Source organism: Telmatherina bonti, assembly GCF_933228915.1.
Source record: "Telmatherina bonti genome assembly, chromosome: 10".
In the NCBI taxonomy this organism is placed as follows: Eukaryota; Metazoa; Chordata; class Actinopteri; order Atheriniformes; family Telmatherinidae; genus Telmatherina; species Telmatherina bonti.
Genome location: NC_136628.1, coordinates 4,465,010 through 4,488,657, shown reverse-complemented (window position 1 = coordinate 4,488,657; position 23,648 = coordinate 4,465,010). Strand labels below are relative to the sequence as shown.

Genomic DNA, 23,648 nt, shown 5'->3' with positions numbered 1-23,648 from the left:
TGCTAAAACAAGTCTGATGGAGAGGTGGTGTTGGGTGGAGCAGACTCCAGGGCTCCCACCCCACCATGCCGGGTTTTTCCCACAGGGCCGCCAGAGCACGAAGTCCGCCCCTGGCAGGAGTTGCAGGTTGTGACTCTGTACGAGCTGCTGGGAGGACAGCGTGCTGTACCGCAGCTGATTGACACCAGGCAGCCCCCTAGGTGTCTCACTTTGTCAGGGTTTGTCGGGCTGGATCACCGCGCCGCTGCCGCGTCGCCGCGCCGCGCCGCTGCCGCCTGCCCGCTGCGCGTCCGGCCGCCTTGACGTCAGCGCCGCGTTGATTCGCTGGGCGAGACAAGAAAGGAGTTAGTGCGTGTTGAGAGAGCGGGTACTGCGAACTGCCTTACTATGCTGTAGCCCCAACCCCCGTGCACTACACGGAGTCTAAACGTGCAACTTCGGTGAGTAGATCCGGGCTAAATGCAGCGACAAGTGGCGGAGCGGCTGGTCCGCGCGCGCCTGCCTCTCTTTCTGTCTCCACTTTCATTCAGCATTTGGATGTTTTCATGCTTTTCCAGCGCTCAGGCTCCTTCTCGCTGTCCTCGTTCAACCTCTTGCTGAAGTTAGCAGCAAAGGCGACTTTGGCACGCGACTCCGACCTGCGCACGCGGAGTTGTGGCTGGAAACAAGTGTTTACCTGCTCGCGCTGCAAGGTGTTGAAGTTTCCATGCTGTAGAGGTGTCCCCCCCCCTCCCTCTCCACCTCTCCCCGGTCTGCTTAGTATTCTGGAGAGGCGGCCAGAGGACGTGAGGTCTGGCGCTCCGCGCGAGCCACGCAGCCCCCGCGCGAGCCACGCAGCCTGCGCGCGAGCCTCCTGGACACTTCCAGCTCATCATCTCTGCTGCTTCTCGCGGAAATTCTGCCTTTTTTCTTGGTTTTGGTGAAAGCAGCGACACTCTGCTCGTGCTCGTGCCCGCACACGCACCAGCGTGGCTCATTTAGCCCTGATGACATCATGACGAGGACTGGAGACTGTGGGGTCTTAACCCACGAGACAAGCCCAGATCCAGTCCCAGTCCTGTCAGGCTGCCGCTGCTGACAGGCGGCTGGTCGCACGCGCAGGCGCACGCGCAGCACCCTGAGGTGGGCAACATGCACGGACTCATTGATTTGTTATTGAATGTGTCTGATGTGTCTCTTCCACCTTCCTCTCCTTTTCTTCCCGCTGATCTCGCGCCAGACCTGCGTGTCCGCGGCGTGACGCGGCGGCGTCGCGTGAAAACCAAGTCCACCTGCGCGGTGATCCGGACCGGTCTGGGTCCCGCCTGCTGCGTGTCTCGCGCGGACTTGTCTTTTTTAGCACGCTCAGTCTGTCTGTCTGTCTGTCTGAAACGCGATTTTAGTCCGTGTTGCTGTCTGTGCCCGTGGCTGTGCAGTGGCGGCGTGGGGGGGTCACGCGTGGAATATTGAACGCAGCGAGTTCTTGTTGTGTCTGGCTCGCCGTGGCGCGCAGCGCGAGCGACAACTCGTGATCAGATTGATTATTCTGCCTTCCTGTGAAGTCTGCTTATTATGGTTATTGTCAACAATAAGGGGGGGGGGGTGTAATGTCGGGGCTTGTTTGGCATAAAGAACAACGTTATGAGGGATATGAGTGTCCAGGCCGTCCAGACGCGCGGGGTCCAGGTCCAGCCCCCCCCCCCCCCCCCCCCCCCATTGACCTGCGCCGTAAAGCGGAGCTGTGGACAGACATGTGAAACAGATCATGTAGAGTTGGAGCATGAAAAGCTGGAGTTCCATCTTCACCCCCCCCCCTAACATCAGTCAGTCTTCAGAGGACCTGAAAACCAGGAAGGTTTAGTCTGAGATGAAACATCCTTTCAGTCCTGCATGTTCACATCCAACATTCTGACTTTAGAAAAGAACAACTTGTGTTTGAATCCAGTCTGGAGAGAAGCAAAGAAGTGTTTTTATTCCTTGTTTAAAATGTTTTAAATGAAATGATTCAGATTTGTTTAAATGATTGAAGATGGAATTTATAGGCTACATCTAAATCATCTACATCTAAATTTGTCATAAATCTGATTGATAAGGCAGGAAAAGAAGCTTTTAATGAGCTCCCCAGAATGTGGGTCAGTCTTCCTGTCATCTATTGCAGCCATTTCTATTTTATTATTATTTCAAGTTGGGTTAAAAAGGAAAGAAGCGGCATATTTTCCCATCATGTTTGCAGAGAGGCCATCTATTGGAAGTGCATGCAGTGGTGGCTGTTAATTTAATCTCATTATTTAGTGCAGGTCAAACATGCTTTAGAAATGAGCCGGAGCAACATGTTGGCCTGTTAACTTGAATAATGAAATTACCAGCAGCCACAGAGACGCTCATTCATGTGAGATTTTCAACATTAGTGAGTGAAAGCCGAGCGGGGCGTTCAGTGGCACAGCAGTGTTGGTTAGCCTTCCCCTCATCCTGCTTTCTTTTCCAGCCATTTCTGGCCGCTGCTCTCTGCTCCCGGCTGTGATGAGAATACTGAGTAAGATGCTATTTAATTTCAGAAAGGCTGCTGACGCTCTTTGTGAGCCAGGCGGGAGTGAAAGCCTGCAATTCACTCTTGTTTACCGTGTTGTACATCCCCATCAGATAAGCAGATGAAGACGTCTTTTTAACATAACATATGTTAGACTGATTTGTATGCAGGATCGGCCTGCTGGACAGCCAACAGACTATCTCTCTTCAGGAAACACAGCAAATACTCGGATGATTTAAATAAAAACAACGCCACTCAACACACCACTTACCATCCTTTCAGGAATTTAGTTATTTGAGATTCCCGTGACTTCCTTTTTATCATTTACTGCATAAATGTTGTCAAATAAATGGTATTTCTAACTATTTTCTGTTTCGTGATGATTTACCAGAGGTGGTTTTCCTTTTCTTTCTCGTTTTTCATGCAGACTTCATCTTGTTTGTTTACAAAAACACTCAGCTGAGCGGGGAAGGCAAGCCTCATGAGTCGGCCCCGTGGATTGCATCGACATAATGGATTTAACTAAAATGGGTATGATCCAGCTCCAGAACCCCAACCATCCAACTGCCCTGCTGCAGAAGGCCAACCAGATGCGTCTGGCCGGGACTCTATGCGACGTCGTCATCATGGTTGACAGCCAGGAGTTTCATGCTCACCGGACTGTGTTAGCCTGCACCAGCAAAATGTTTGAGATCCTCTTCCACCGCAGCAGCCAGCATTACACCCTGGACTTTCTGTCACCAAAGACTTTTCAGCAGATTTTAGAGTATGCTTACACTGCCACGCTCCAGGCCAAGGTGGAGGACTTGGACGACCTTCTGTATGCAGCAGAGATCTTGGAGATCGAGTATTTGGAAGAACAATGCCTCAAAATCCTGGAGACCATCCAGTCCTCGGATGAGAATGACGTAGAAGTAAATGCTAATGATGGGAGCACAGAGGAGGAGGAGGAGCGCAAGGGCCAAAATGGAGCTAAGAACTCCAAAAAGCATTCCATGGGGAGCCCTAGTCTGCCAGGTACCCAGCAAGTCCCCAACATGACCGCCATGGTAGATCAGAGTCCCTCTGTCTCAACTTCCTTCAGCGTGTCCAACCTGAGCCCCACCAAAGCTGCCGTGGACAGTCTGATGAGCATTGGCCAGTCTCTGCTGCAGCAGGGCTTCGGCGGGGAGCAGCTTGTCCACGGCAACTCGCACCACCTGATGACTGACATCAAGACTGAAATGATGCAGGTGGACATGGGAGGCAACGGCCATGAAAGCCCTCAGAACATGGAGTCCAGTGCCTCCAGCAATGGAGAGCGAAGTGGGGAAGACAGGAACCGAGACGGGCCTGGAACGCCAACCAGGAGCAGCGTCATCACCAGCGCGAGAGAACTGCATTATGTCCGCGATGATGGCATGGGAGAGCAGCAAGCTGAGGTCAGCCAGATGGGTCTGGAGGCCATGGCTGGGATGACGGAGAAACATCTGGCTTCCTTGTACTCTCTACCTGTCAATCATAAATCAGATGCCATGATGTCCATGCCAGTATCCATGGCCTCAGCCCTCCCCATGTCTCCAGCCCTGGCGATGTCTATGGACCTGAGTGCCTACGGGGGACTCCTGCCACAGAGCTTCATCCAGAGAGAGTTCTTCAACAAGCTTGGGGAGCTGGCGGTGGGCATGAAACCAGACGGCAGGAACCAGCACGAGCGTTGCAACGTTTGCGGCGCAGAGCTGCCGGATAATGACGCCGTGGAGCAGCACAGGTAGGTTCTGTCTGGCCATCACCTTGTCCTGCAGATGTGTGGTTCTCGTCAGCATTTCGGCACAAGCCTCCGACATTTAAATGAATCAAAGTATTTCCGACTTGTTTCCAGATTATTTGTGTTTTCTGCTGCAGAGAGAAGCTGCCAGTCAGAAGTTTGGAAGCATCTCTTTGTCCTGAAAAATGAAACCGAAACTCCTCATTTTTATGTCAGAGGTTGTGACCACTAAGAGACCAATCCCTCCTCAGATCTGGGATGCTGTGTTTAAACCTGACACTTCGCCTTTTATAATGATGCAGACAGTGGTTGTGTGTGGCTGACAGCTCAGGTCCAGAAATTCACTCCTGCAGTAACTGCCTGCCGGCCAGGTGACTGCCGGAGCAGCGCTGTCTTAACATTGTCCAAGGCCATTAGTCACTCCTTCCAAGACGTGGGCGGCAGCTATCACATACGTTTACCAATGTGGAACCCCCTCATCCAGGGCCTGGCTTCTCTCCCTTTTCCCATAACCGCCAAGGGGGGGGCCCTTATTAGCTTGATAATTGGAGCAGGCGGTCAGCTCAGGAAATGAGCGCTGAACCTGGGTCCTGAAACAACGAGGTAGTTCTAGGACAGGGGAGTGGCGGCTTACCAGCGCTCTGGTCATATAAATAAACCTAAAGGCCGACTTGTTTCACAGAAAGCATTGAAACTGCAAAGATGCACTGAAACCTCCCCCATTCGTATCACGTTGCTGTACGTATCTCGGCCAGAGTGTATACACCTTGTACAATGTTCTTGCATCATCTCTTTGTGTACTTTGCAGTCAGAGTGTCCCCCACCCTCACCCCCTATAAATAGAGACCTTTTATTACCTTGAAGGCCACCTTCTCACCCTGCAATGTTTGCTTAAATCAATAGGCATGCACTGTGGTTAAAGTTCACTTGGGGATTTGCGCCCCATTCCATCATTCTTCAGCCAGTATCTTGGCATACATGGCTCCCAGCCGGACACATCCAGTCCAATCTCTTTTGTTTCTAAATCTGTCTCATGGCTATCTTAAGAAAATACTGAATATTACAGAGTACTTCTCTTTTCCTGAAGGGAGAAGTGTCCTTGTTAGCCACCTACCAGTGCATTACTGTGCAGTGTTTCTACAATATTTGGCAACAGTGGTGAAGCTGGTTACTTCGGAGTTTGTAATTACTTTAGAAAGTGCACGCATGTGTGGCCCTCATCCCGAGTGCACATTGTTCTTTAAATAAAGAGGGAATATCTGCACCGACACAATGTTCATGTTCAGAGGAAGGAAAATTAAGCAACAGGAATATGAGCTACATATGAGATCAGCTCTTTCCAAGCACAACAGCTCACATAAGCTCTTCAGCCTGCGCGAAGGGACAGTAATGGTGTCTCACTGTCTTAATGGACAGGCTACATTATCTCTGTCTTGAGGAAAGTCTAGCGTGTGAAATGGTTGCCTGTGTTTCAAGAGGAATTTCATCAATTCGCTCAAGCTGGGAAATCTTGTATCAAAGGAGATTTCCAAACCGTTTCATGCATTGATCTTCCGCCTCGCCCCGTAGCATACTAATGGGTTCATTTAGACTGGTTTATACACCAACACGACACTGTTTAATATTGCATGTGCTGTCCTGACAGCCTCGTCAAGTGTACAAATCAAACATTGCATCATCCACAGTCTGCTTTGCCATCCGCACTTGAAAAGCTCTGCACTGCTGGTCTGAGATGCTTGATAATCCAGACGCTCCTCGTGTCCTCTCAAATTCCTCTGGGGGTCATTTGATAGCATATCAGGCTGCGCTCTTTTTCAGTTTTTGGCCTGTCAAGTCGCAGATTCTTTTGATGTGTTCACATGATGTTGTATTTTCGACAAGTGGAGTCGTGTTCCCTTTGGCTAATCACGCATCGTTTCCCAACAGCCTCTGTGTCACGGTCACCACTGCTCCTGCAACAAACGCATAAAAACGTTGGCAGAGTTGACTTGGTGCAGGCAGGTCAAGTCAAACATGAGTATAATTGCTTCCAGATGTGGCACAGGTCAGTAGTGTGAGGTGTCTGTGTGTTAGCTTCAATGAATGCAGCAGAAAGTACCCACTTCCTGTATAAATCTAGTCTCTGCTCTCCTTCATTCCTCTGTGACCTGGGTTATATCATGACGAACACCACACCTACACTCAGCACCATTTTCACCGAGATAAGTCAGCCAGTGAGTGACCTCTAAAGACTCCAGCATAGTGTGTCTGATCACTTCACTCCTTAATTAAAGAAATTAGTTTTATGAACTAAATTTGTTTGTGGATGCATATGTCCAATAATAACTCCTGGTTAGCTTCTCATTCTTGAAGGAAGCAGTAGTTTCTGTTTCACTGGCACATGAATTTAACCCACTTATATCATGTGCAACTTTCATCTTCCACTGAAGCCAGAACACTAATCTTTAAGTTCCTGTGGTTCATCTGTCAACAACGTTCACATCGCCTCCCCACTAATGAGTCGTATGTTTATTTCAGACAGGAATTTGTTTATTGTTGTTGTTTTTTTGTTTGTTTGCTTTTGGGTTGAAGGCAGCTTGGATAAACATATGAGCAGTCAGTAGAAAACATCAACATAGTGGATTCAGTTTTAAGAACAGAAAAAAAAAAGTTGATTAAGCTAAGCTACATGTTGCTAATTAGAGGAGGAAAGTCAGCAAAACCTTGCTAGCTAAATCAGCTCAAAGCTTAGAAAGTGGCCACATTTACACAAGTTTTAATCACTCTTTTATTCAGAATAAAAGTTAAATCCGCTTTAAAGAGATGTAAGTAAACCATGTAAACCTCTAATTCCAAATGAAAATGACAGTTCTGAATTAAACCTAATTCCAAAGCAAATGCTTTATTCTAATTTTAAATCTGAATGAATTAATTCCTCTACCATGTAAATGTTCATTCTGCTTTAAATTAATTCTGGTCGTTCTGTGTGTCCTCTTTACGTTTTCCCGTCACAATGATGCACATATTGCACATGTTCTTTTGCCTCCCATCTCCACTATCTTTCTTCTCAACTGCTGAAAAAGGTGAAGTAGTAGCAAAGCTGGTGCTTCAAAATTATATTCTCAGTTGATGTGAAAATGGTACTTATGATGATGAGGTTGTCCCTGGTATAACCGAGAAGAGGCAGGAAGTTCACTTTATTTATTTCCAGTAAATGTAGGAATGTCTCATTCGACCTCTGTCCAGTCAGAACCCTTCCCAAACCACTGATATAAAGCGGAATTAAATAAAGGTGTCAAACGTCTTTTCCATGTAAACCTCAATTTGGAATTTTGTTTTCCATGTAAACTTGATGGAGAAGGCTTCAGAATAATTCATTCTGAATTTAAAAACATCATATAACAGAAGCCATTGTGTTTCCAACAGTGTTTGATATATTTTACAACTTTTTTTTTAATGATTACACTTTTGTTTTATATCCACATTGTGTTTGCTGTATCATCCTTGTTCAAACAGAGGTCCACTGTGAGCATGGCTTACTGCTAGCATGGCTTACTGCTAGCATAGTTTGGCACTAGCATGGCATGCTGTTAGCATGTCTTGCTATCAGCATGGCTTGCTGTTTGTATGGTTTGTTGTTTGCATGATTTGCTGCTAGCACAAATTTGTTGCTAGCATGGCTTGCCGCCAGCATGGTTTGCTGTTAGCGTTGTCCAAAATCAGTGGAAAACACTCTGACTGCAGCGTATAGCAAGGATGACCCCAATAACTATGTTAGAAAATCCCAAATAAATGATAATAATATATAAAATGTATTTAATTTTTGGTAAAATAAATGGTTCTGGTAGCTAATTCTGCAGAGGCTGGGTAGGAGAGGAGGGAAAAGAAAAAAACTAGCTCCTCTGTTTGGTATTCCAGCCACAGCATCCAATTCACTGGAACTAGCCTTGGGTTTATCTCTTTCACTTAATCGTCCATTCTCATGCAAATGACTGACCCTGGCTGTAATGGACATCCTATAAGTGAGAAAAAAAGAGTATTTTTCTGCACATAGCCTTTAAACATGACTGATAACTATCAATGCCTTTCTTCTGCCTTTCCAAAAACACTTCTTTTATCTGCTTTTTTTGGGTGGTTTGGGAGCATGAAAGTGGCTAAACTCAGTGGCTCTACTGTTATTTCCTATATTAATAATAGTGTTTTTATTATTGTTATTATTATTAATGACCCTTTCTTTTTCCAATTCTTCAAGATGGTATTGGGGTTTTGGGGCTTGGGAGTGGGGAAATAATCAGCCCACGTCAACCTCCACACGCACACCCACTGGTGTTCATTACATTCCACACACAGTTCTCCTCAGCAGTAGCAGCCAGCGCTCACTCTTCCATTTCCTTTTCCTTTTGTGGCAAAGGGGTATGGAGGGCGTTCTAATACCCCAGGCCCCAGGTGTTTAAACAGCAAGCCCAAGGCCCTTATCTGTGCATATCAGAGTGAGACAGATAACCCTTGGCAGTCCTTCTTAGTAAACCAAGAGCAGATTGAGCCCAGATAGAAGTCTGTAGCGTTTGTTGCAGGTGATAACGAGGTATATACACACAGACACACAAACCATTTCACACACACACACACACACACACATATATATATATATATATATATATATATATATATATATGTATGTATATGTGTATGTATGTATATGTGTATGTATGTATGTATATATATGTATGTATGTGTATATATATATATATATATATATATATATATATATATATATATATATATATATGTATATGTATGTATATATATACATATATGTATATATATATACATATACATATATAAAACCTGTATACCTGGTTAAGGTCAGTGGAAGGAATAGAAGTTATTTCCTAACCTACTGACACTTGTGCACTTTGGTCACGATCAACCATTAACCATTGTTTTTGCTACATTGACATGATGAATGGCAGGGCAGTGGGTTTAAATGGCTCATGCATGACTGACAGCTTGTGTTTTCAGACAGTTCAATCCAATCATTCATTTTCTACACCTACTTCATGTAGTTGAGGGTCATGACAGGCGCTGAGGTCTATCCTGGAAACTGAAAGGGCCGGCAGTTTAAGGAAATCTTAACCTGCCGTAGATCACATTAAACATCATGCTGAAAAAGTTAGATCAAGATTAGCTTTCTTTGGATTGAGATGTAGGATTGTAAATGAGGAGATATTAAAGCCTAAATTTGAGTTCCACTAAAACCCACCCGAACGGCTGCAATTGAACCACCAAGATTTGGGTTCAGGATGCTTCACCTCAGACGCAGCAGCAGGAGCAGTTTTTCTGATCTGACTGACGATCTGGAAGAAGGGTGGGAAAGCCGTTGTCCCTAGGCATCCATATTGACTTTGTTTAGGTAATCAATGGGGCAAACTTTTGAAGCAGAAGCACTGAGAGCTCATACCTACACCTTGCTACACATTGTCTTTCTTTTAAACCAATGATTGTGAGATTATTTTTGGAGCTTTAATGGCAAAATTATTCCTATTTCTCCAAAGTAGATAATCTTTTAAAACATTTCTGGTTCCAGATCTGAATCCCCAAAATATAACCAATTCTTCCTTTTTCTGCTTTTGATATTTCCTGAAAACATAAACAAAATCCATCCATGAGTTCGAGTTATAATGCAGGCAGACCAAAGCCGCCAAAGACAAGTTGGCGATGTGGCTTGGTGCTGTAGTCCTTGAAGATGGAGGTTTTCTCAGCTTATCAAACATTCTGCCGTTAGTTGTCCTGTCTCTGCTAAATATTGTGACATTTAGAGTTGTTTTTTTTACAGAGTTGTTTGTTTTAATCTCCTAAAGATGAAACTTTTCATATCGAGCAGTGTCTGTTCTTCCTTTAATAGATGTGCAGTTTAAAGTAGAAAATTAAAATAAAAACGGCTCAACTGCTTCCTTTTTGTGTCCACTGTCTTGTCATCAGACAGCATTAATGCCAGGAAAAAACAGCAGCCTGATGATGAAATCTATCAGTCTAATTCCACAAATGTTTATAATATATTCTAAGTTAGTCTCAGCAACTCTTGCTGCAGTCGGGCTCAACTGGCTCGGTCCTCTTGTGTCTCCCGGTTGTGTGCAACTTGATTCATCCATTTCATCTGCTCTACAAACCAGCTGTACGCGCTGAGGTTGTAACATGATGTGATTTGAAGCAGGTTAGATTCCTTTATTCGCTCGCTCACTGCGTACAGCCGGTCGTGTGAAATAAAAAGATCTGGAGGAGCAGCAGGCTTGTGGTCCTAACCTGTAAAACTGCAAGCATTTCCCTGCTTCCTGAAAGCCGCCTGGCAACAAAGCATCCATTACATGGCAGTGGATTACCCCCCATTTGAAATCACTCAGCGAGCTTCGTCTCCCCAGCTTGCACTCAGAGGTACAGTACATGTTGGTGTGATAATCCAATAGTACAGAAAAGCCTCGCTCAACCAAAACACCCATCCGAGAAACACGTAAGCCACAGACAACGGCACCGGGCTTATTCAGCTCCGTCTGCCACATCCTCTCTCTTTTTATCCTCACACAGGTGCTCTTCCTGCCCTTATTGGAGGTGCAGTGTTTGTTTATGCCCCTGAGGAACTGCTGCTCTGACCAGGCGGTGGTGATGGCCGCGGCCGAGGCAGCTGCTGGCTGAGGCCCAATTATAGACAGGCTTTAAAAGGCTCTGGTTGAACCGTAAAGATTTACACCGCCATCGCTCTGATCTCAGATCTGGGCTCTGTCCTCACTGTCAGGGTAGGGAGATGTATCGATTAAAGACTTAACACAGGAGGCTACATCATGTGGAATGGCCTGCACACACACACACACACACACACACACACACACACACACACACCTTGGTGCAGATCAAGCCTTTTATTGTTATGCAGTCATGCGATATCATCAGGTGGCGAAATAGAAACAGCTTTTTCTTTAGTGTAGAAATGTTGAGGGATGACAGGAAAAGAAAAGCGGCATGGTGGTGGTGAGGAGAGTAGCTGTGGCGTCTAATCAGCAGGGTGATTAGATCGCCTCCCTCTCAGATAAGCACCAAGGGAGGTGCTTGGAATAAAAGTTAGTAGCATGACTTGGTGAAGGCGGCTGCCTCTGCGTGGCTAACAGCATTTGCCAGATTTGGCTCGTTTCTGGTGCACTTTGGCTCAGGCTGCTGTGAAACAAAGCCTCTGTCTGTGGGGGCCTGTGGGGTCTTTGGGGGCCTGTGGGGGCCTCCATGGGCCGGAAAGGGGTGTCGGCGTTGCGTACAGTACTGGAAGGTTGGGCGGTTTCTGGCCATGTCTGGGATGTTACTGTGTTGTTTCTGGTGAAAAGCTGCGTAGGGGCTCATAGGGGCTCAGGAGGGTCCTAATTACAGCTGTTATCAGGTGACATGCAAATGCGTTATCGGCCCTAACTTCCTGATGTTTATCTGGAGTCCCAGAAGCTGCAGTGAGCTCTGCCAGGAGAGGCGCTGAGCTGTTTATCTGTAAATACTCCGACATCCAGAAAGGAGAGTAAACTCTGCTCCTCTCGGTCGTTCTGTGTTTAACGGCTCCGACTGTATTTAGGGTTCTGCATCGCTGTCAGTTTTCTGCATTAAAAAAGACAAAGTCAATAGAAGTAGAATGATGTGACCTTAAAGCGCAGTGAGTTTTAGTTCTGGTTCACGGAGCTCTTCCTCTCTTCTCCTGGACCTGAACGCTCTGGGTTCTAATCCCATCGATATCCTATTAGCGCCCCCCCCCCCCCCCCCCCCCCCCCCCCCCTCCCGGGTCCCAGCCACATGAAAGAAGACGTGTCGGTTCCTTCTCCCTGATTCCATCGCCCTGGCAGACTGTGGAGAATGGCTGCTATGAGTAAATGTGCTTCAGCCAAAGGGCCAGCCCAAATGTGCTTCCAAATGCCCTCTGAGCGTGCACGTATATGTGCATGTGTGAAAAGGCTGCCACTGCCACCTCGGAGGCCCCCCAGCATCCCTGGGAAGTATCAAAACCGGAGCCTTCCAGCAAGAGAGCTTCTAATTAGCCTCTTTGTTGCCACTTGAATGGTTTTCCAGAGATTGGTGAGGGGTCCCAGTGCAGGGGTCCCAGTGCAGGGGTCCCAGTGCAGGGGCACCAGTGCAGGTTCCCCAGTGGAGGGGTCTCAGTGCAGGGGTCCCAGTGCAGGGGTCCCAGTGGAGGGGTCCCAGTGCAGGGGTCCCAGTGCAGGGGTCCCAGTGGAGGGGTCCCAGTGCAGGGGCACCAGTGCAGGGGTCCCAGTGGAGGGGTCCCAGTGCAGGTTCCCCAGTGCAGGGGCACCAGTGCAGGTTCCCCAGTGGAGGGGTCTCAGTGCAGGTTCCCCAGTGGAGGGGTCCCAGTGCAGGGGTCCCAGTGCAGGTGTCCCAGTGGAGGGGTCCCAGTGCAGGTTCCCCAGTGCAGGGGCACCAGTGCAGGTTCCCCAGTGGAGGGGTCTCAGTGCAGGTTCCCCAGTGCAGGGGCACCAGTGCAGGTTCCCCAGTGGAGGGGTCTCAGTGCAGGTTCCCCAGTGGAGGGGTCCCAGTGCAGGGGCACCAGTGGAGGGGTCCCAGTGCAGGGGCACCAGTGCAGGGGTCCCAGTGCAGGGGTCCCAGCGTACTCAGGAGCGAACCCTCCCAACACCTTTCTCTCCAACATCACCTGCCTGGAACGAGCTCTCAGGCAGGAAAGTGATGACAAAGCGACAGCACAGCGGCCCAACAGGTGGAGTCGAGCCGCAGAGATAATGAGACGCCACTCGGACTCGCCGCTTTTCAGAGGAAATGGAAAAATGAAACATTTTTCAGATGTTCTGAGCTCCTGCCAATCGACTCGAGGCCATTACGTTACACGTATGAGGAAATGTCTTCAGTCTCACATTGTTGAAGCTCCGCCAGCTTTCCGAAATGAAAATAAAAATACCTCTGTTGTGGTTTCTGTTCACCGCTTAACTCAGAGTTTAGACCGTAAAGTTAGTGAAACATGGCTGGAAGTAGAGCAGGGATCTGGGTGGCGGACAGCAGCTCTGCAGGAATCACCGACACAGGACAGAAGTTTCTCCTCTCATGGACCTTTTACCTTTTAAACCCTGGGAGTGTTTTCTCTGATGTCTCTGCACGTCACAACCACCGAGAACGTGCACATTAACCTTTTTACTGAGGAGCAACTGGCGCCTTCTTTAGGCTGAAAATATGGCCAGGGCTTCAGTTAAACGTTATGATGCTATTTTTAAAAAAAATTATTACAAATCAAAATGTTCATTAAAAACAAATCTGTAGATCATTTTGTAATAAAAAATATCTTCTGCTGTTTAGATTATTACAATCCAGTTAGTACAATTCAGTTTCAACACTAGAGCGCAAACTCCGCCAAGGTCCTGGATCCAAACGGTGATCCGGATCGCCACCAAAAGTAAATCAGTTCTTCCTTTTCACGTTTCCAACAAGTCCTGAAAATTCCATGAAAATCCGTGCGTAACTTTCTGAGTTATGTTGAACACAAACAGATAAACGCCGGTAAAAAGACAAGCGGGAGAATCGGGTGATGATGAAAAATACGAGGTGGAACGTGGAGCTTCTTCTGCTTTAAGTGCTTTAAATTCCAGCTTCACCTGCTTCTGGTGAGGACATCAGCTTTAATACGCAAACACAGCGATGAAGAAAAGAAGCTTCTAGACTTAAAACGGCTTTTACTGTGAGAACAAATAAAATCAGTTCCTGAATTTAAGGATCAGTGGAAAAAACAGAAATGCTCTTTGATTCAGATAATAACAGATTCTTGTAACTTCATGGACATCCGTGTCTTTAAAGCCAAGGTAGTGACATCATGTTAGCTTTATTCTTATTATAGTGCAAAATCATCCATTTATGATAAAATAAAAATTTTAAATAAAATAAGTAATAAATTATAAATATGATAAATAATAATAAATAACAAATAAATTTACTTAAGGTGCCACGTCCCAAATTTATTTAACTTATAATTGATAGTTTTCCATTGTTTTCTAATGCGTTTCCAGTAACGATAGACGAGTGAAATAAAAAGTTTTTTTAACGTTGATAGAGGTGAAAACATTTCTTCCCCAGGATGGCGGCGTTTCACCGGGCAGCTGCAGACTGTCTCAACCCATCAGCCGCCGCGCCGCTCGGCCAGCGCCGCTCGGCCAGCGCCGCTCGGCCAGCGCGCCGCTCGGCCAGCGCCGCTCGGCCAGCGCCGCTCGGCCAGCGCCGTGGCAACAGTGCCATGAATGTCAAGGCGACTTGCAGCTTTAGCGCTGACCGACACGTTTTAAGCTCCGCTGTAATCCAGGACGGATCAGTTGGGTAAATCATGGCATAAAGCTTAAAACCATAATTGATTTATGTATTTGCTGACCGAAGACGCCGGGAGAGATTAGCAGAGGGAGAGAGCTGATGATGGATAGGCCGACCCCCCCCTCCCGCTGGCTTCCTGTAAGATGGGGGAGGAATCCGGTTGGAAGGAGATGTTTCTGTTAAATACAGGTTTTCATCATCGTTGTTTACAGGGCAGCTCCACCTGACAGTAGAAACTGGCTTTATTTACATTGAACCAAAAACGACTGAATCCTGACTGGACTGGAGAAAGCTGGTGGTTGATGATGAAACCCGCTGATGCCAGACTACATATGTTGGACTGGCCGCGGCGGTGAGAAGCAGACGCCACTCAGGCGGATCTGCTTGTGAGATTCATTTAGAATTCCTCCCCAGACACACCATGAATCCCTCCGTCTGTTTACCAGCCGACTGTCAGGCATCTCCAAGGTCTTTCTTGACCGTTTCCAGATTGTTTTGTGTTTGTCTGTTTGTCCCTCAGCCCTGAAAGGCGAGAGTGTGATTGTAAAAAGAGTGGGAGGGGGGATGAAAGCCATTCCATTTCCTGGACTGATGGCTGAAGCGGGCGACTCTGACATGTCATGACTCAAACAGCATCATTTCTGCCATCCTGTCTCGCTGCTGACCTTACAGATGATGCTGCGGGCTGCCGCCACATGCCATTAAGCAAACCCTGGAACCGATTCGGGGTTTTTTCACCCCTTCGGAGGCGCACCGCAGCCAGTTTTTACCCTCTTCCTGCACCTTCCGGAGAGGACGAGCGGATTACAGCAGCGGCGTGGTTTATTGCCTCCTGGAAGTGCTGGAGTGAGGCGAGGCGCTGGAGCTTCCCTAACAGGTGTTTGGGTGCTTATCACCCAGTCTCGGCCCTTATCTCTGGCCCTCAGCTTCCTGCATCCTCTCTCCTGCATGCCTCAGAGTGGGGATATATTTCACTTAGCCTCTGACCCAAAACCTGCCTCTCTATCTGTTTTGAGCCCCCCCTCCTTCGTCCTCTGCAGGCAATGGTCTCGCTGTTGGTAGACCGGAGGAGAGCCGGGGACACGTTTAAACTCCAGGGTCTTTGTTTGTTTCATCGTTTTGCTGCAGGAAGAGTTTCTGGTTTTAAATGTTCTTTAGGAATGTGAAGCCAGATGTCTTCTCAGTGCGTGTGTGTGTGTCTGATTTATTCCTGATGGATGTTAAAGTTGTGCATGTGACTGGGGAGCGGTGTGAGGACCGGCTGGATCGGAGGGGAAACGTCTCGGTGGCTTCGGCGCCGGCCCGGCTTTCATCTGCTTTGGATCTGCCAGCATTTTGTCAGAGTGATTGGTCTCAGGCTTTAGCCCCACCTCTGCATTCCCTCCATCCTCTCCAGCTCCCGAGTCTCACAGCGGGACAAAGGCTAAAGTGTCTGTGCGATGGGGTTGTAGTAGTTTGGAGGGGGTTGACCCCCTTCAAGGACCTGACAGAGGCCTTTTTTCCCTTAATCCCCACTCTGAGTGGGCACAGCGGAGAGAGAGAGCCAGCAGTCTAACACCCATGAGAGAATGCATTGTGAGCGGCAGGCTGTGTTACAGTAGGATGGATGAGGGGGTCCGGAGCCCAGATAAACTCTGGGCTCGCCCAGGCCCCGTTATTTACAGTAGGCTCTTTCATTGGCCGAGTGAAACAGGAGCCCCCGTGGAAGTGGAGGTGGTGGTGGGGCTTCAGGGGACGACCACTGTTTGTGCTCAGCCAGGCCTCCGCTACAGGTCAAAGAGCACGGGGGTGGGGCCGCAGGGGTTACAGACCTGACTTTTGTCTGCGTGTTTGGGGGAGTTGATGCTTCGTAGTCGAGAAGAAAAGGTAGAGCGGGCGGTCGGGGATGGCGCGGCGCGGGTCCGCCTGGGTGTGGACCTCCAGGGTTTCTGCAATGCGCTGCAGTGTTTTTATGTTTCATTAAGTCCTAAAATCATAAGTTTTGTTTTTGTGCAAATAAAGAAAACTAGTAGAAAATGGCCGACACTTGGATGTTCTGCTCGGACTTCTGCGTCTGAATACCGGCTGGACGAACAAACAGCTTGCACTGTTTCTCTTAACATCTGCAGTGTTTTAAAGTAAAAGACTTTTATTCATTTCTGATAAAAGTTCGTTAAAAAGGTTTTTTATTCCGTCAGATGTGAGGAGTCACTGCGGAGAGAAACGATGTCAGCTTTAACTCTGTCAGGTTTCTCCTGCTTTTACCTCGAGGTGGAAACCTGCTGAAACCTTCCAAAAGCAAGAAGACAAAAGCTTTGTCTGCGTTGGGTGTTGCTCCAAAACCTGAATATTCTCCACCTTCAGAAAAGGCTGCAGGCCTGCTTCGATTGTCCTGCAGTGACTCTTTGACCCGTTGAGGCTCGGCACAAAGCAGGAGCTGCAGGGGAAGCTGCAGCAACGTTGCTCTGAAAGCAGCCTGCTGTAACCTGATGCTGCAGATCTGCTTCCTTTTGCTCATCTTCTTTCTCACGTGACATTCAATCCGCCGTAAAAATCCCTGTTCTGTAACAAATCCAAAAACCGGCCGGTCAGAGGAAGTCACCTCTACGCCGAAGTCCGTTTATTAACCTTAATCTCACGTGATCCATTCCCAACCCAATTCCCCTTTTCTGTCTTTCATCAGGAAATGAGAAGCTGGCAAGAGCCGGCGTGACCCGGGAAACAGAACCGGTACCATCTGCCAGAAGATTCCGGCATAATCTTACCTTAATCTCAGCCTCCCATGTTCGGAGGCAGAGACGGAGGGAAACGCCAAGCTGAGACGTACAATACGCCGAGCGCTCGCTCAGGCATTCATTTGCCGGAACAGATTTAGTTATTTTCACTGGGACAAAGACGGGAGGGGTTAGAGGTCAGCCAGACAGAACTTGTGTGTGTTGGGGGTGTAGAGGACTTTTTATTTGACCCCCCACCTCTCACCCCTATTGTGCCAAACGTACACAAAGGCTTGTGTCAAACTCTAGTGGTCAGCGCTTTGGCCAAATCCGCCGAGCCGTTTTTCAGTCGCCGCCAGCAGCCAATCAGGAGGCAGGACAAACCTTTTCGTGGCTCCACTTTCTTTATTTCTTTATTTCTTTATTTCTTGCTGCAACGTCGCCGAGCGCAGCTTTGGCTTCCCGGCCTGCTGGTTATTTCTTAAAACTGATCGCAGTAAATAAATGAATGATAATAATTGATGATAATAAAATAATTCTGCATCTTTATAAAAGGAGAATAAAGTCAAAACTCAAATAGCGCAAAAAACTTTTTAAATGATTTTTCTTCATTTTTATTTTGCAAATAAAAAAAAAAACATTCTGATAAAAATCTCTGGTTAAATCTTTTTAAAGTTTATGTTCTTTCATGAAAAAAGGAAATAAATCTTGATAATAAATATGAAGTTATATACGATATAAATTCTTCATCAGTGTGATCATCTCCCACGTGCAGCAGCGGCCGGAACTCATTCACGTCTCTGTAACGGTGAGTTAAAAACGTCCCGCTGGTGTTTTCTGCTGAACAGGGAAAGTAAAAAGCTGCAGAAGGCTGAAAGGCTCGCCGGACGTCTGTCTTCCCCGCTCCAGTCGCGCTTGGCGTCCTCTAAATGCCCTTGACGTGCAGCGGAGGGCTGCTGTAATGTAGGCCACAGCGTGGCTTTGCAGCATTCGTTCCTGTCTCTGCAGATCTGGTGGTTGTAGAGCGACAGTCCAGATGGAGAAACGCCTCAACATGGAGGAGAAAAAGCTGTGAAAGTCGGTTAGTTAAACCAGCAGAATTATTCTCCGCGTACCGCCGATGTGTCTCATCTGTCAGAGAATAAAACCGAGTGTTCGGAGCTAAACGACGTGACTTTCAGATATTTCACACAATAAATCTAAACATGGTTTTTATTATGAAGCAATAAAGATTTATGCATTTACTGAAAACATTAAACATCTATTTAATATTGTTAAATAAATTATTATTCAGATTAATTTCGGCTGGAAATGAAAAAAAAAAAAAAAAAGCTTTTTGGCTTTTTTAATTTAATAATAAAATTTAGTTATTTTTCCATATTTTTACTGGTGAAGGTGAGAATGAACGACGGTAACGATGCGACTTACCAGTAAGGTGTGTGTGTGTGTGTGTGTGTGTGCGTGCGTGTGTGTGTGCATGTGCGTGTGCGTGTGTGTGTGTGAACCTGAGGAAGATGTAAACCTGACCTCGGTAACGTGACCAGCGTAGTTTTAGAGGAGAGACGGCCGTCGTCATGGCGGAACTGTAAACGGCCACGCCTCGCTGTGGCGGCCTGCAACATGGCGGCCGGGCCAGCGCTCTGAGGTCAGTGGACATGGTACAGCTTTCACATGGCCCTGAGGTCCTGACCCCCACCTTTGTTGGTCGCACCCCCCCCCCCCCTCCTCCCAGCCCTTTGAGCCGGGCCCTCGGCCCCCCGCAGAGCGCACCCCTTCACCACATTAATAGTGGCACTGGAACTAATTGGCCAACCTTAGATGTGCTTGGGACCCAGATTGCCTCAGCTGCCAGCGCGCCCCCCCCCCCCCCCCCAACACTCCACCCCAAACAGAAGAAAACCTTGAAAAGAAGAATCAGAAAATTGCTGCTTTGGCGGCGTAAACTCGGCGCGTCTCTTTCAGACTTCCGTCTTTGTGTTACTGTAAACACGAACCCATTCAGGCCGGTTTGGCCAACACGGCCCTCCCTGCTGCCCTCGCCGCGCGCTCCGTCCCTCTTCGCCATTCAGTCATCGCTCGCTTTCGCTTTGATTCCTGTCAGAAGACTGACAAGCTTCATACTCAGCCAGACACGCCATCCGCCGCCATTTTGTTGCTAACCCCGTCGCCAGCGACTCTTTTGTACGCGGCTCACGTTTCGGTAATCCTTCGCATCGCTCCAGATTTTCTTCCGGCCGTGCACTTTGAACTGGGAATTGCAGGAGTGGCGTAAAATGGTGTCTAGCACCAGACTGTTGCAGTTCACACGGTCATGTCTGCCGTCTCCTCCGCTGCAGCGAGCGTCGCCCCAGTTCAAAGAGCTGCTGAAAGAGAGGGAAGCAGTCGGAGGCGTTTTATGATTTTATTGGTGCAGAGGAAGCCTAGCTGGGAAGGTGTTGCTCTGCGCTCCACGTCTCGTAATGTCGCTTCAGACGGCGGCTTGTGTGTTCACGGACCTGCAGCAGCATCCAGCTCCTCTGCAGCGCGCAGCTCTGGCTCATAGTTCCAGAAGTAGGAATAAATCTGATGCCGACTAGACTGACGCAGATCAGAAGTGCATCTGCAGCAGATTAATTCTGGATTTGCAACAGGAACCATGTGGACTGAAATCCAGAAGGAGGTGCAACACGCTCCTGCTCTCCGCTGCAGCTCCTTCTGCTGGCTTGTTGATCCATCATCTAAACGAATCCATTTGCTGCCACAGAATAACAACACAATTCATTCCATTTGAAATGTGATGGATTAATATCTTATGGTGATGATGGCAGCAGATGATGTGATTACAACACGAACCTGCATCTGGGAGGAGGAGCCTATTCGGAATGCAAATGGCGGCTTGAGCTGAGAAAGAAGAACCGTTCAGCCTCCTGGGATGACGAGGCGCGCCGGTTTCATTTTACGGTTTTACTGTGATGATGCAAAAACATCGTCTTAAATTTACAGAAGCATTTATGGCATTTATACATTTCTAGTTATGAATCCAAAATCCTGACAATAAAAACCGTTTTCAGTGTAACGCCGTGTCTTCAGGGAACACCAGACGCTGTTCATGCAGGAAGGACAGTTCTATCCGGTAAAACATCATATTTACCACTGAAGTTGCTCTCTGATCTTTTCCATGAAATGGGTGTAGAGTTATGTTTTGTGCGACGCACCACCAGGTCGAGTATGACGGACATGTACGTTGTCTGCCAGAAGGTCTGTCCTGCAGCAGAGGAGGGTTGTTGCCCGCCCTGCTGAATGACGCATGTTTAATATGTTAAGCATGTACAATTACCCTGAACAAAGGAGCTGCCGGGACCTCTGGCTAAAAGCAGGATGAAGCGAAGCTGGTCAGAATCGTTAAAAAATGTCAGCAATGAGGAGGTTCCTGCAGCCCCGTTTGTGTGTCAGTCTTCTTACTGCTGCGTTAATCTTAGCGAAGCTCACGTTACCCTGCGAAACTCCCGTGGCCTTTGGACAAGCCATCAGCACAAATGACATGTTTTAAACAGTCGATGCACCTGGACGCCGCTGCAGCAGGAGCAGTTCCTCACACTGCAAGCCTAACCCCGGCTAAAAGGCATTTCTATGTTTCTGTACTGATTCCTGCTTTTATTCACGTTCCAGTCCTGCCATCAGTTAGGAACAGCTCCGCCTCTCTTATGTGTTGAGGTGAAAAATGTGCAGTTCTTACTGGTTTAAGACCTTACAGGTAAGCAGGTGAGATCACTAGACCCGGATGTTCGCTGCTCCTTTTAACACAAACTTGCAGCAACTTTTCTCGCTGTATGCTCAGACTGGTCAAGGCAAGCATCCAATCCCGTAAAACCGACAACAGAAGATGAATCTGAGGGACCTGCAGACTTTAGACAGAAAGCTTCTTTTCAGTGGTAGATTCTATTAGAGATATTCTGATCACCTCTACAAGCAAACATGGAGGTGTTTCTGTGTGTGCTGAGTCAGCGGCGTTTTGCACATTTCACACCTCAGAGCAGAAATTTGTTGATGCTTCAACAAGATCAGCAAGCAAAACATCTGAACCTTGTTTGTCTCTTCTCCTCAGCTCAACCTGCTCTATGAAACATGTCTTACTTCAGTCTACATGTTGCACGCCGCTAAATAATCCATCACATGACTATATCTTCCTCCTCCTCCTCTGGGAGCAGCGGCAGTGTGTCTGTCCACCGCTCTTATAATCCTCCATGGAAGCGCAGACAGATGTGTGCATGTCTATAAAGACTTACAGCAGCGATAAGAAAGAATGAACTTTATCCTCTTTTAGCAACGGTGCAGAAGCTCTGTTCTACATCCTGGACATGTGTCGGCTCTGATCACATGACCATGCGCCTCAACTCTCCTTCTGCTGATGGAGATGTTGTTCTTTCCTGTGTGGCGTGCGTGTAAGATGCTGTGTGGCGTGTGTGTAAGATGCTGTGTAGCGTGTGTGTAAGATGCTGTGTAGCGTGTGTGTAAGATGCTGTGTAGCGTGTGTGTAAGATGCTGTGTAGCGTGTGTGTAAGATGCTGTGTAGCGTGTGTGTAAGATGCTGTGTAGCGTGTGTGTAAGATGCTGTGTAGCGTGTGTGTAAGATGCTGTGTAGCGTGTGTGTAAGATGCTGTGTGGCGTGTGTGTAAGATGCTGTGTGGCGTGTGTGTAAGATGCTGCGTGGCGTGTGTGTAAGATGCTGCGTGGCGTGTGTGTAAGAACCTGTGTGGCGTGTGTGTAAGATGCTGTGTAGCGTGTGTGTAAGATGCTGTGTAGCGTGTGTGTAAGATGCTGTGTAGCGTGTGTGTAAGATGCTGTGTAGCGTGTGCGTGTAAGATGCTGCGTGGCGTGTGTGTAAGAACCTGTGTGGTGTGTGTGCTGCGTGGCGTGTGTGTAAGACGCTGCGTGGCGTGTGTGTAAGACGCTGCGTGGCGTGTGTGTAAGCTGCTGTGTGGCGTGTGTGTGTAAGATGCTGCGTGTGTGTGTGTGTGTAAGATGCTGCGTGTGTGTGTGTAAGATGCTGCGTGTGTGTGTGTAAGATACTGCGTGGCGTGTGTGTGCGTGTAAGATACTGCGTGGCGTGTGTGTGCGTGTAAGATACTGCGTGGCGTGTGTGTGCGTGTAAGATACTGCGTGGCGTGTGTGTGCGTGTAAGATGCTGCGTGTGTGTGTGTGTGTAAGATGCTGTGTGGCGTGTGTGTAAGAACCTGTGTGGCGTGTGTGTAAGACGCTGCGTGTGTGTGTAAGATACTGCGTAGCGTGTGTGTAAGATGCTGCGTGTGTGTGTGTAAGCTGCTGTTTGGCGTGTGTGTGTAAGATGCTGCGTGTGTGTGTGTGTGAGATGCTGCGTGGCGTGTGTGTAAGATGCTGCGTGGCGTGTGTGTAAGTTGCTGCGTGGCGTGTGTGTAAGATGCTGCGTGGCGTGTGTGTAAGATGCTGCCTGTGTGTGTAAGATGCTGCCTGTGTGTGTAAGATGCTGCGTGGCGTGTGTGTAAGATGCTGCGTGGCGTGTGTGTAAGATGCTGCGTGGCGTGTGTGTAAGGTGCTGCGTGTGTGTGTGTGTGTAAGATGCTGCGTGGCGTGTGTGTAAGATGCTGCGTGGCGTGTGTGTAAGTTGCTGCGTGGCGTGTGTGTAAGTTGCTGCGTGGCGTGTGTGTAAGATGCTGCCTGTGTGTGTAAGATGCTGCCTGTGTGTGTAAGATGCTGCGTGGCGTGTGTGTAAGATGCTGCGTGGCGTGTGTGTAAGATGCTGTGTGGCGTGTGTGTAAGGTGCTGCGTGTGTGTGTAAGATGCTGCCTGTGTGTGTAAGATGCTGCGTGGCGTGTGTGTAAGACGCTGCGTGGCGTGTGTGTAAGATGCTGCCTGTGTGTGTAAGATGCTGCCTGTGTGTGTAAGTTGCTGCGTGGCGTGTGTGTAAGATGCTGCCTGTGTGTGTAAGATGCTGCGTGGCGTGTGTGTAAGATGCTGCCTGTGTGTGTAAGATGCTGCCTGTGTGTGTAAGATGCTGCGTGGCGTGTGTGTAAGATGCTGCGTGGCGTGTGTGTAAGATGCTGCCTGTGTGTGTAAGATGCTGCGTGGCGTGTGTGTAAGATGCTGCGTGGCGTGTGTGTAAGATGCTGCCTGTGTGTGTAAGATGCTGCCTGTGTGTGTAAGATGCTGCGTGGCGTGTGTGTAAGATGCTGCGTGGCGTGTGTGTAAGATGCTGCGTGGCGTGTGTGTAAGTTGCTGCGTGGCGTGTGTGTAAGATGCTGCGTGGCGTGTGTGTAAGATGCTGCGTGGCGTGTGTGTAAGATGCTGCGTGGCGTGTGTGTAAGATGCTGCCTGTGTGTGTAAGATGCTGCGTGGCGTGTGTGTAAGATGCTGCGTGTGTGTGTAA

General features: G+C 48.1%; 1 protein-coding gene across 1 annotated transcript in view; it reads left to right on the top strand.

Moving 5' to 3' along the window:
- Positions 1 to 341: 341 nt before the first annotated feature.
- The window catches only part of zbtb16a (zinc finger and BTB domain containing 16a), a gene marked incomplete at its 3' end in the record, with an annotated part of 181,354 nt that continues 158,047 nt past the window's right edge, over positions 342 to 23,648 (top strand). The window contains exons 1-2 of the mRNA XM_079248316.1: positions 342 to 440; positions 2,934 to 4,256. Coding sequence (XP_079104442.1) covers positions 3,019 to 4,256 — 1,238 coding nt within the window. The 5' untranslated portion in view covers positions 342 to 440; positions 2,934 to 3,018. The remainder of the gene's footprint in view (positions 441 to 2,933; positions 4,257 to 23,648) is intronic.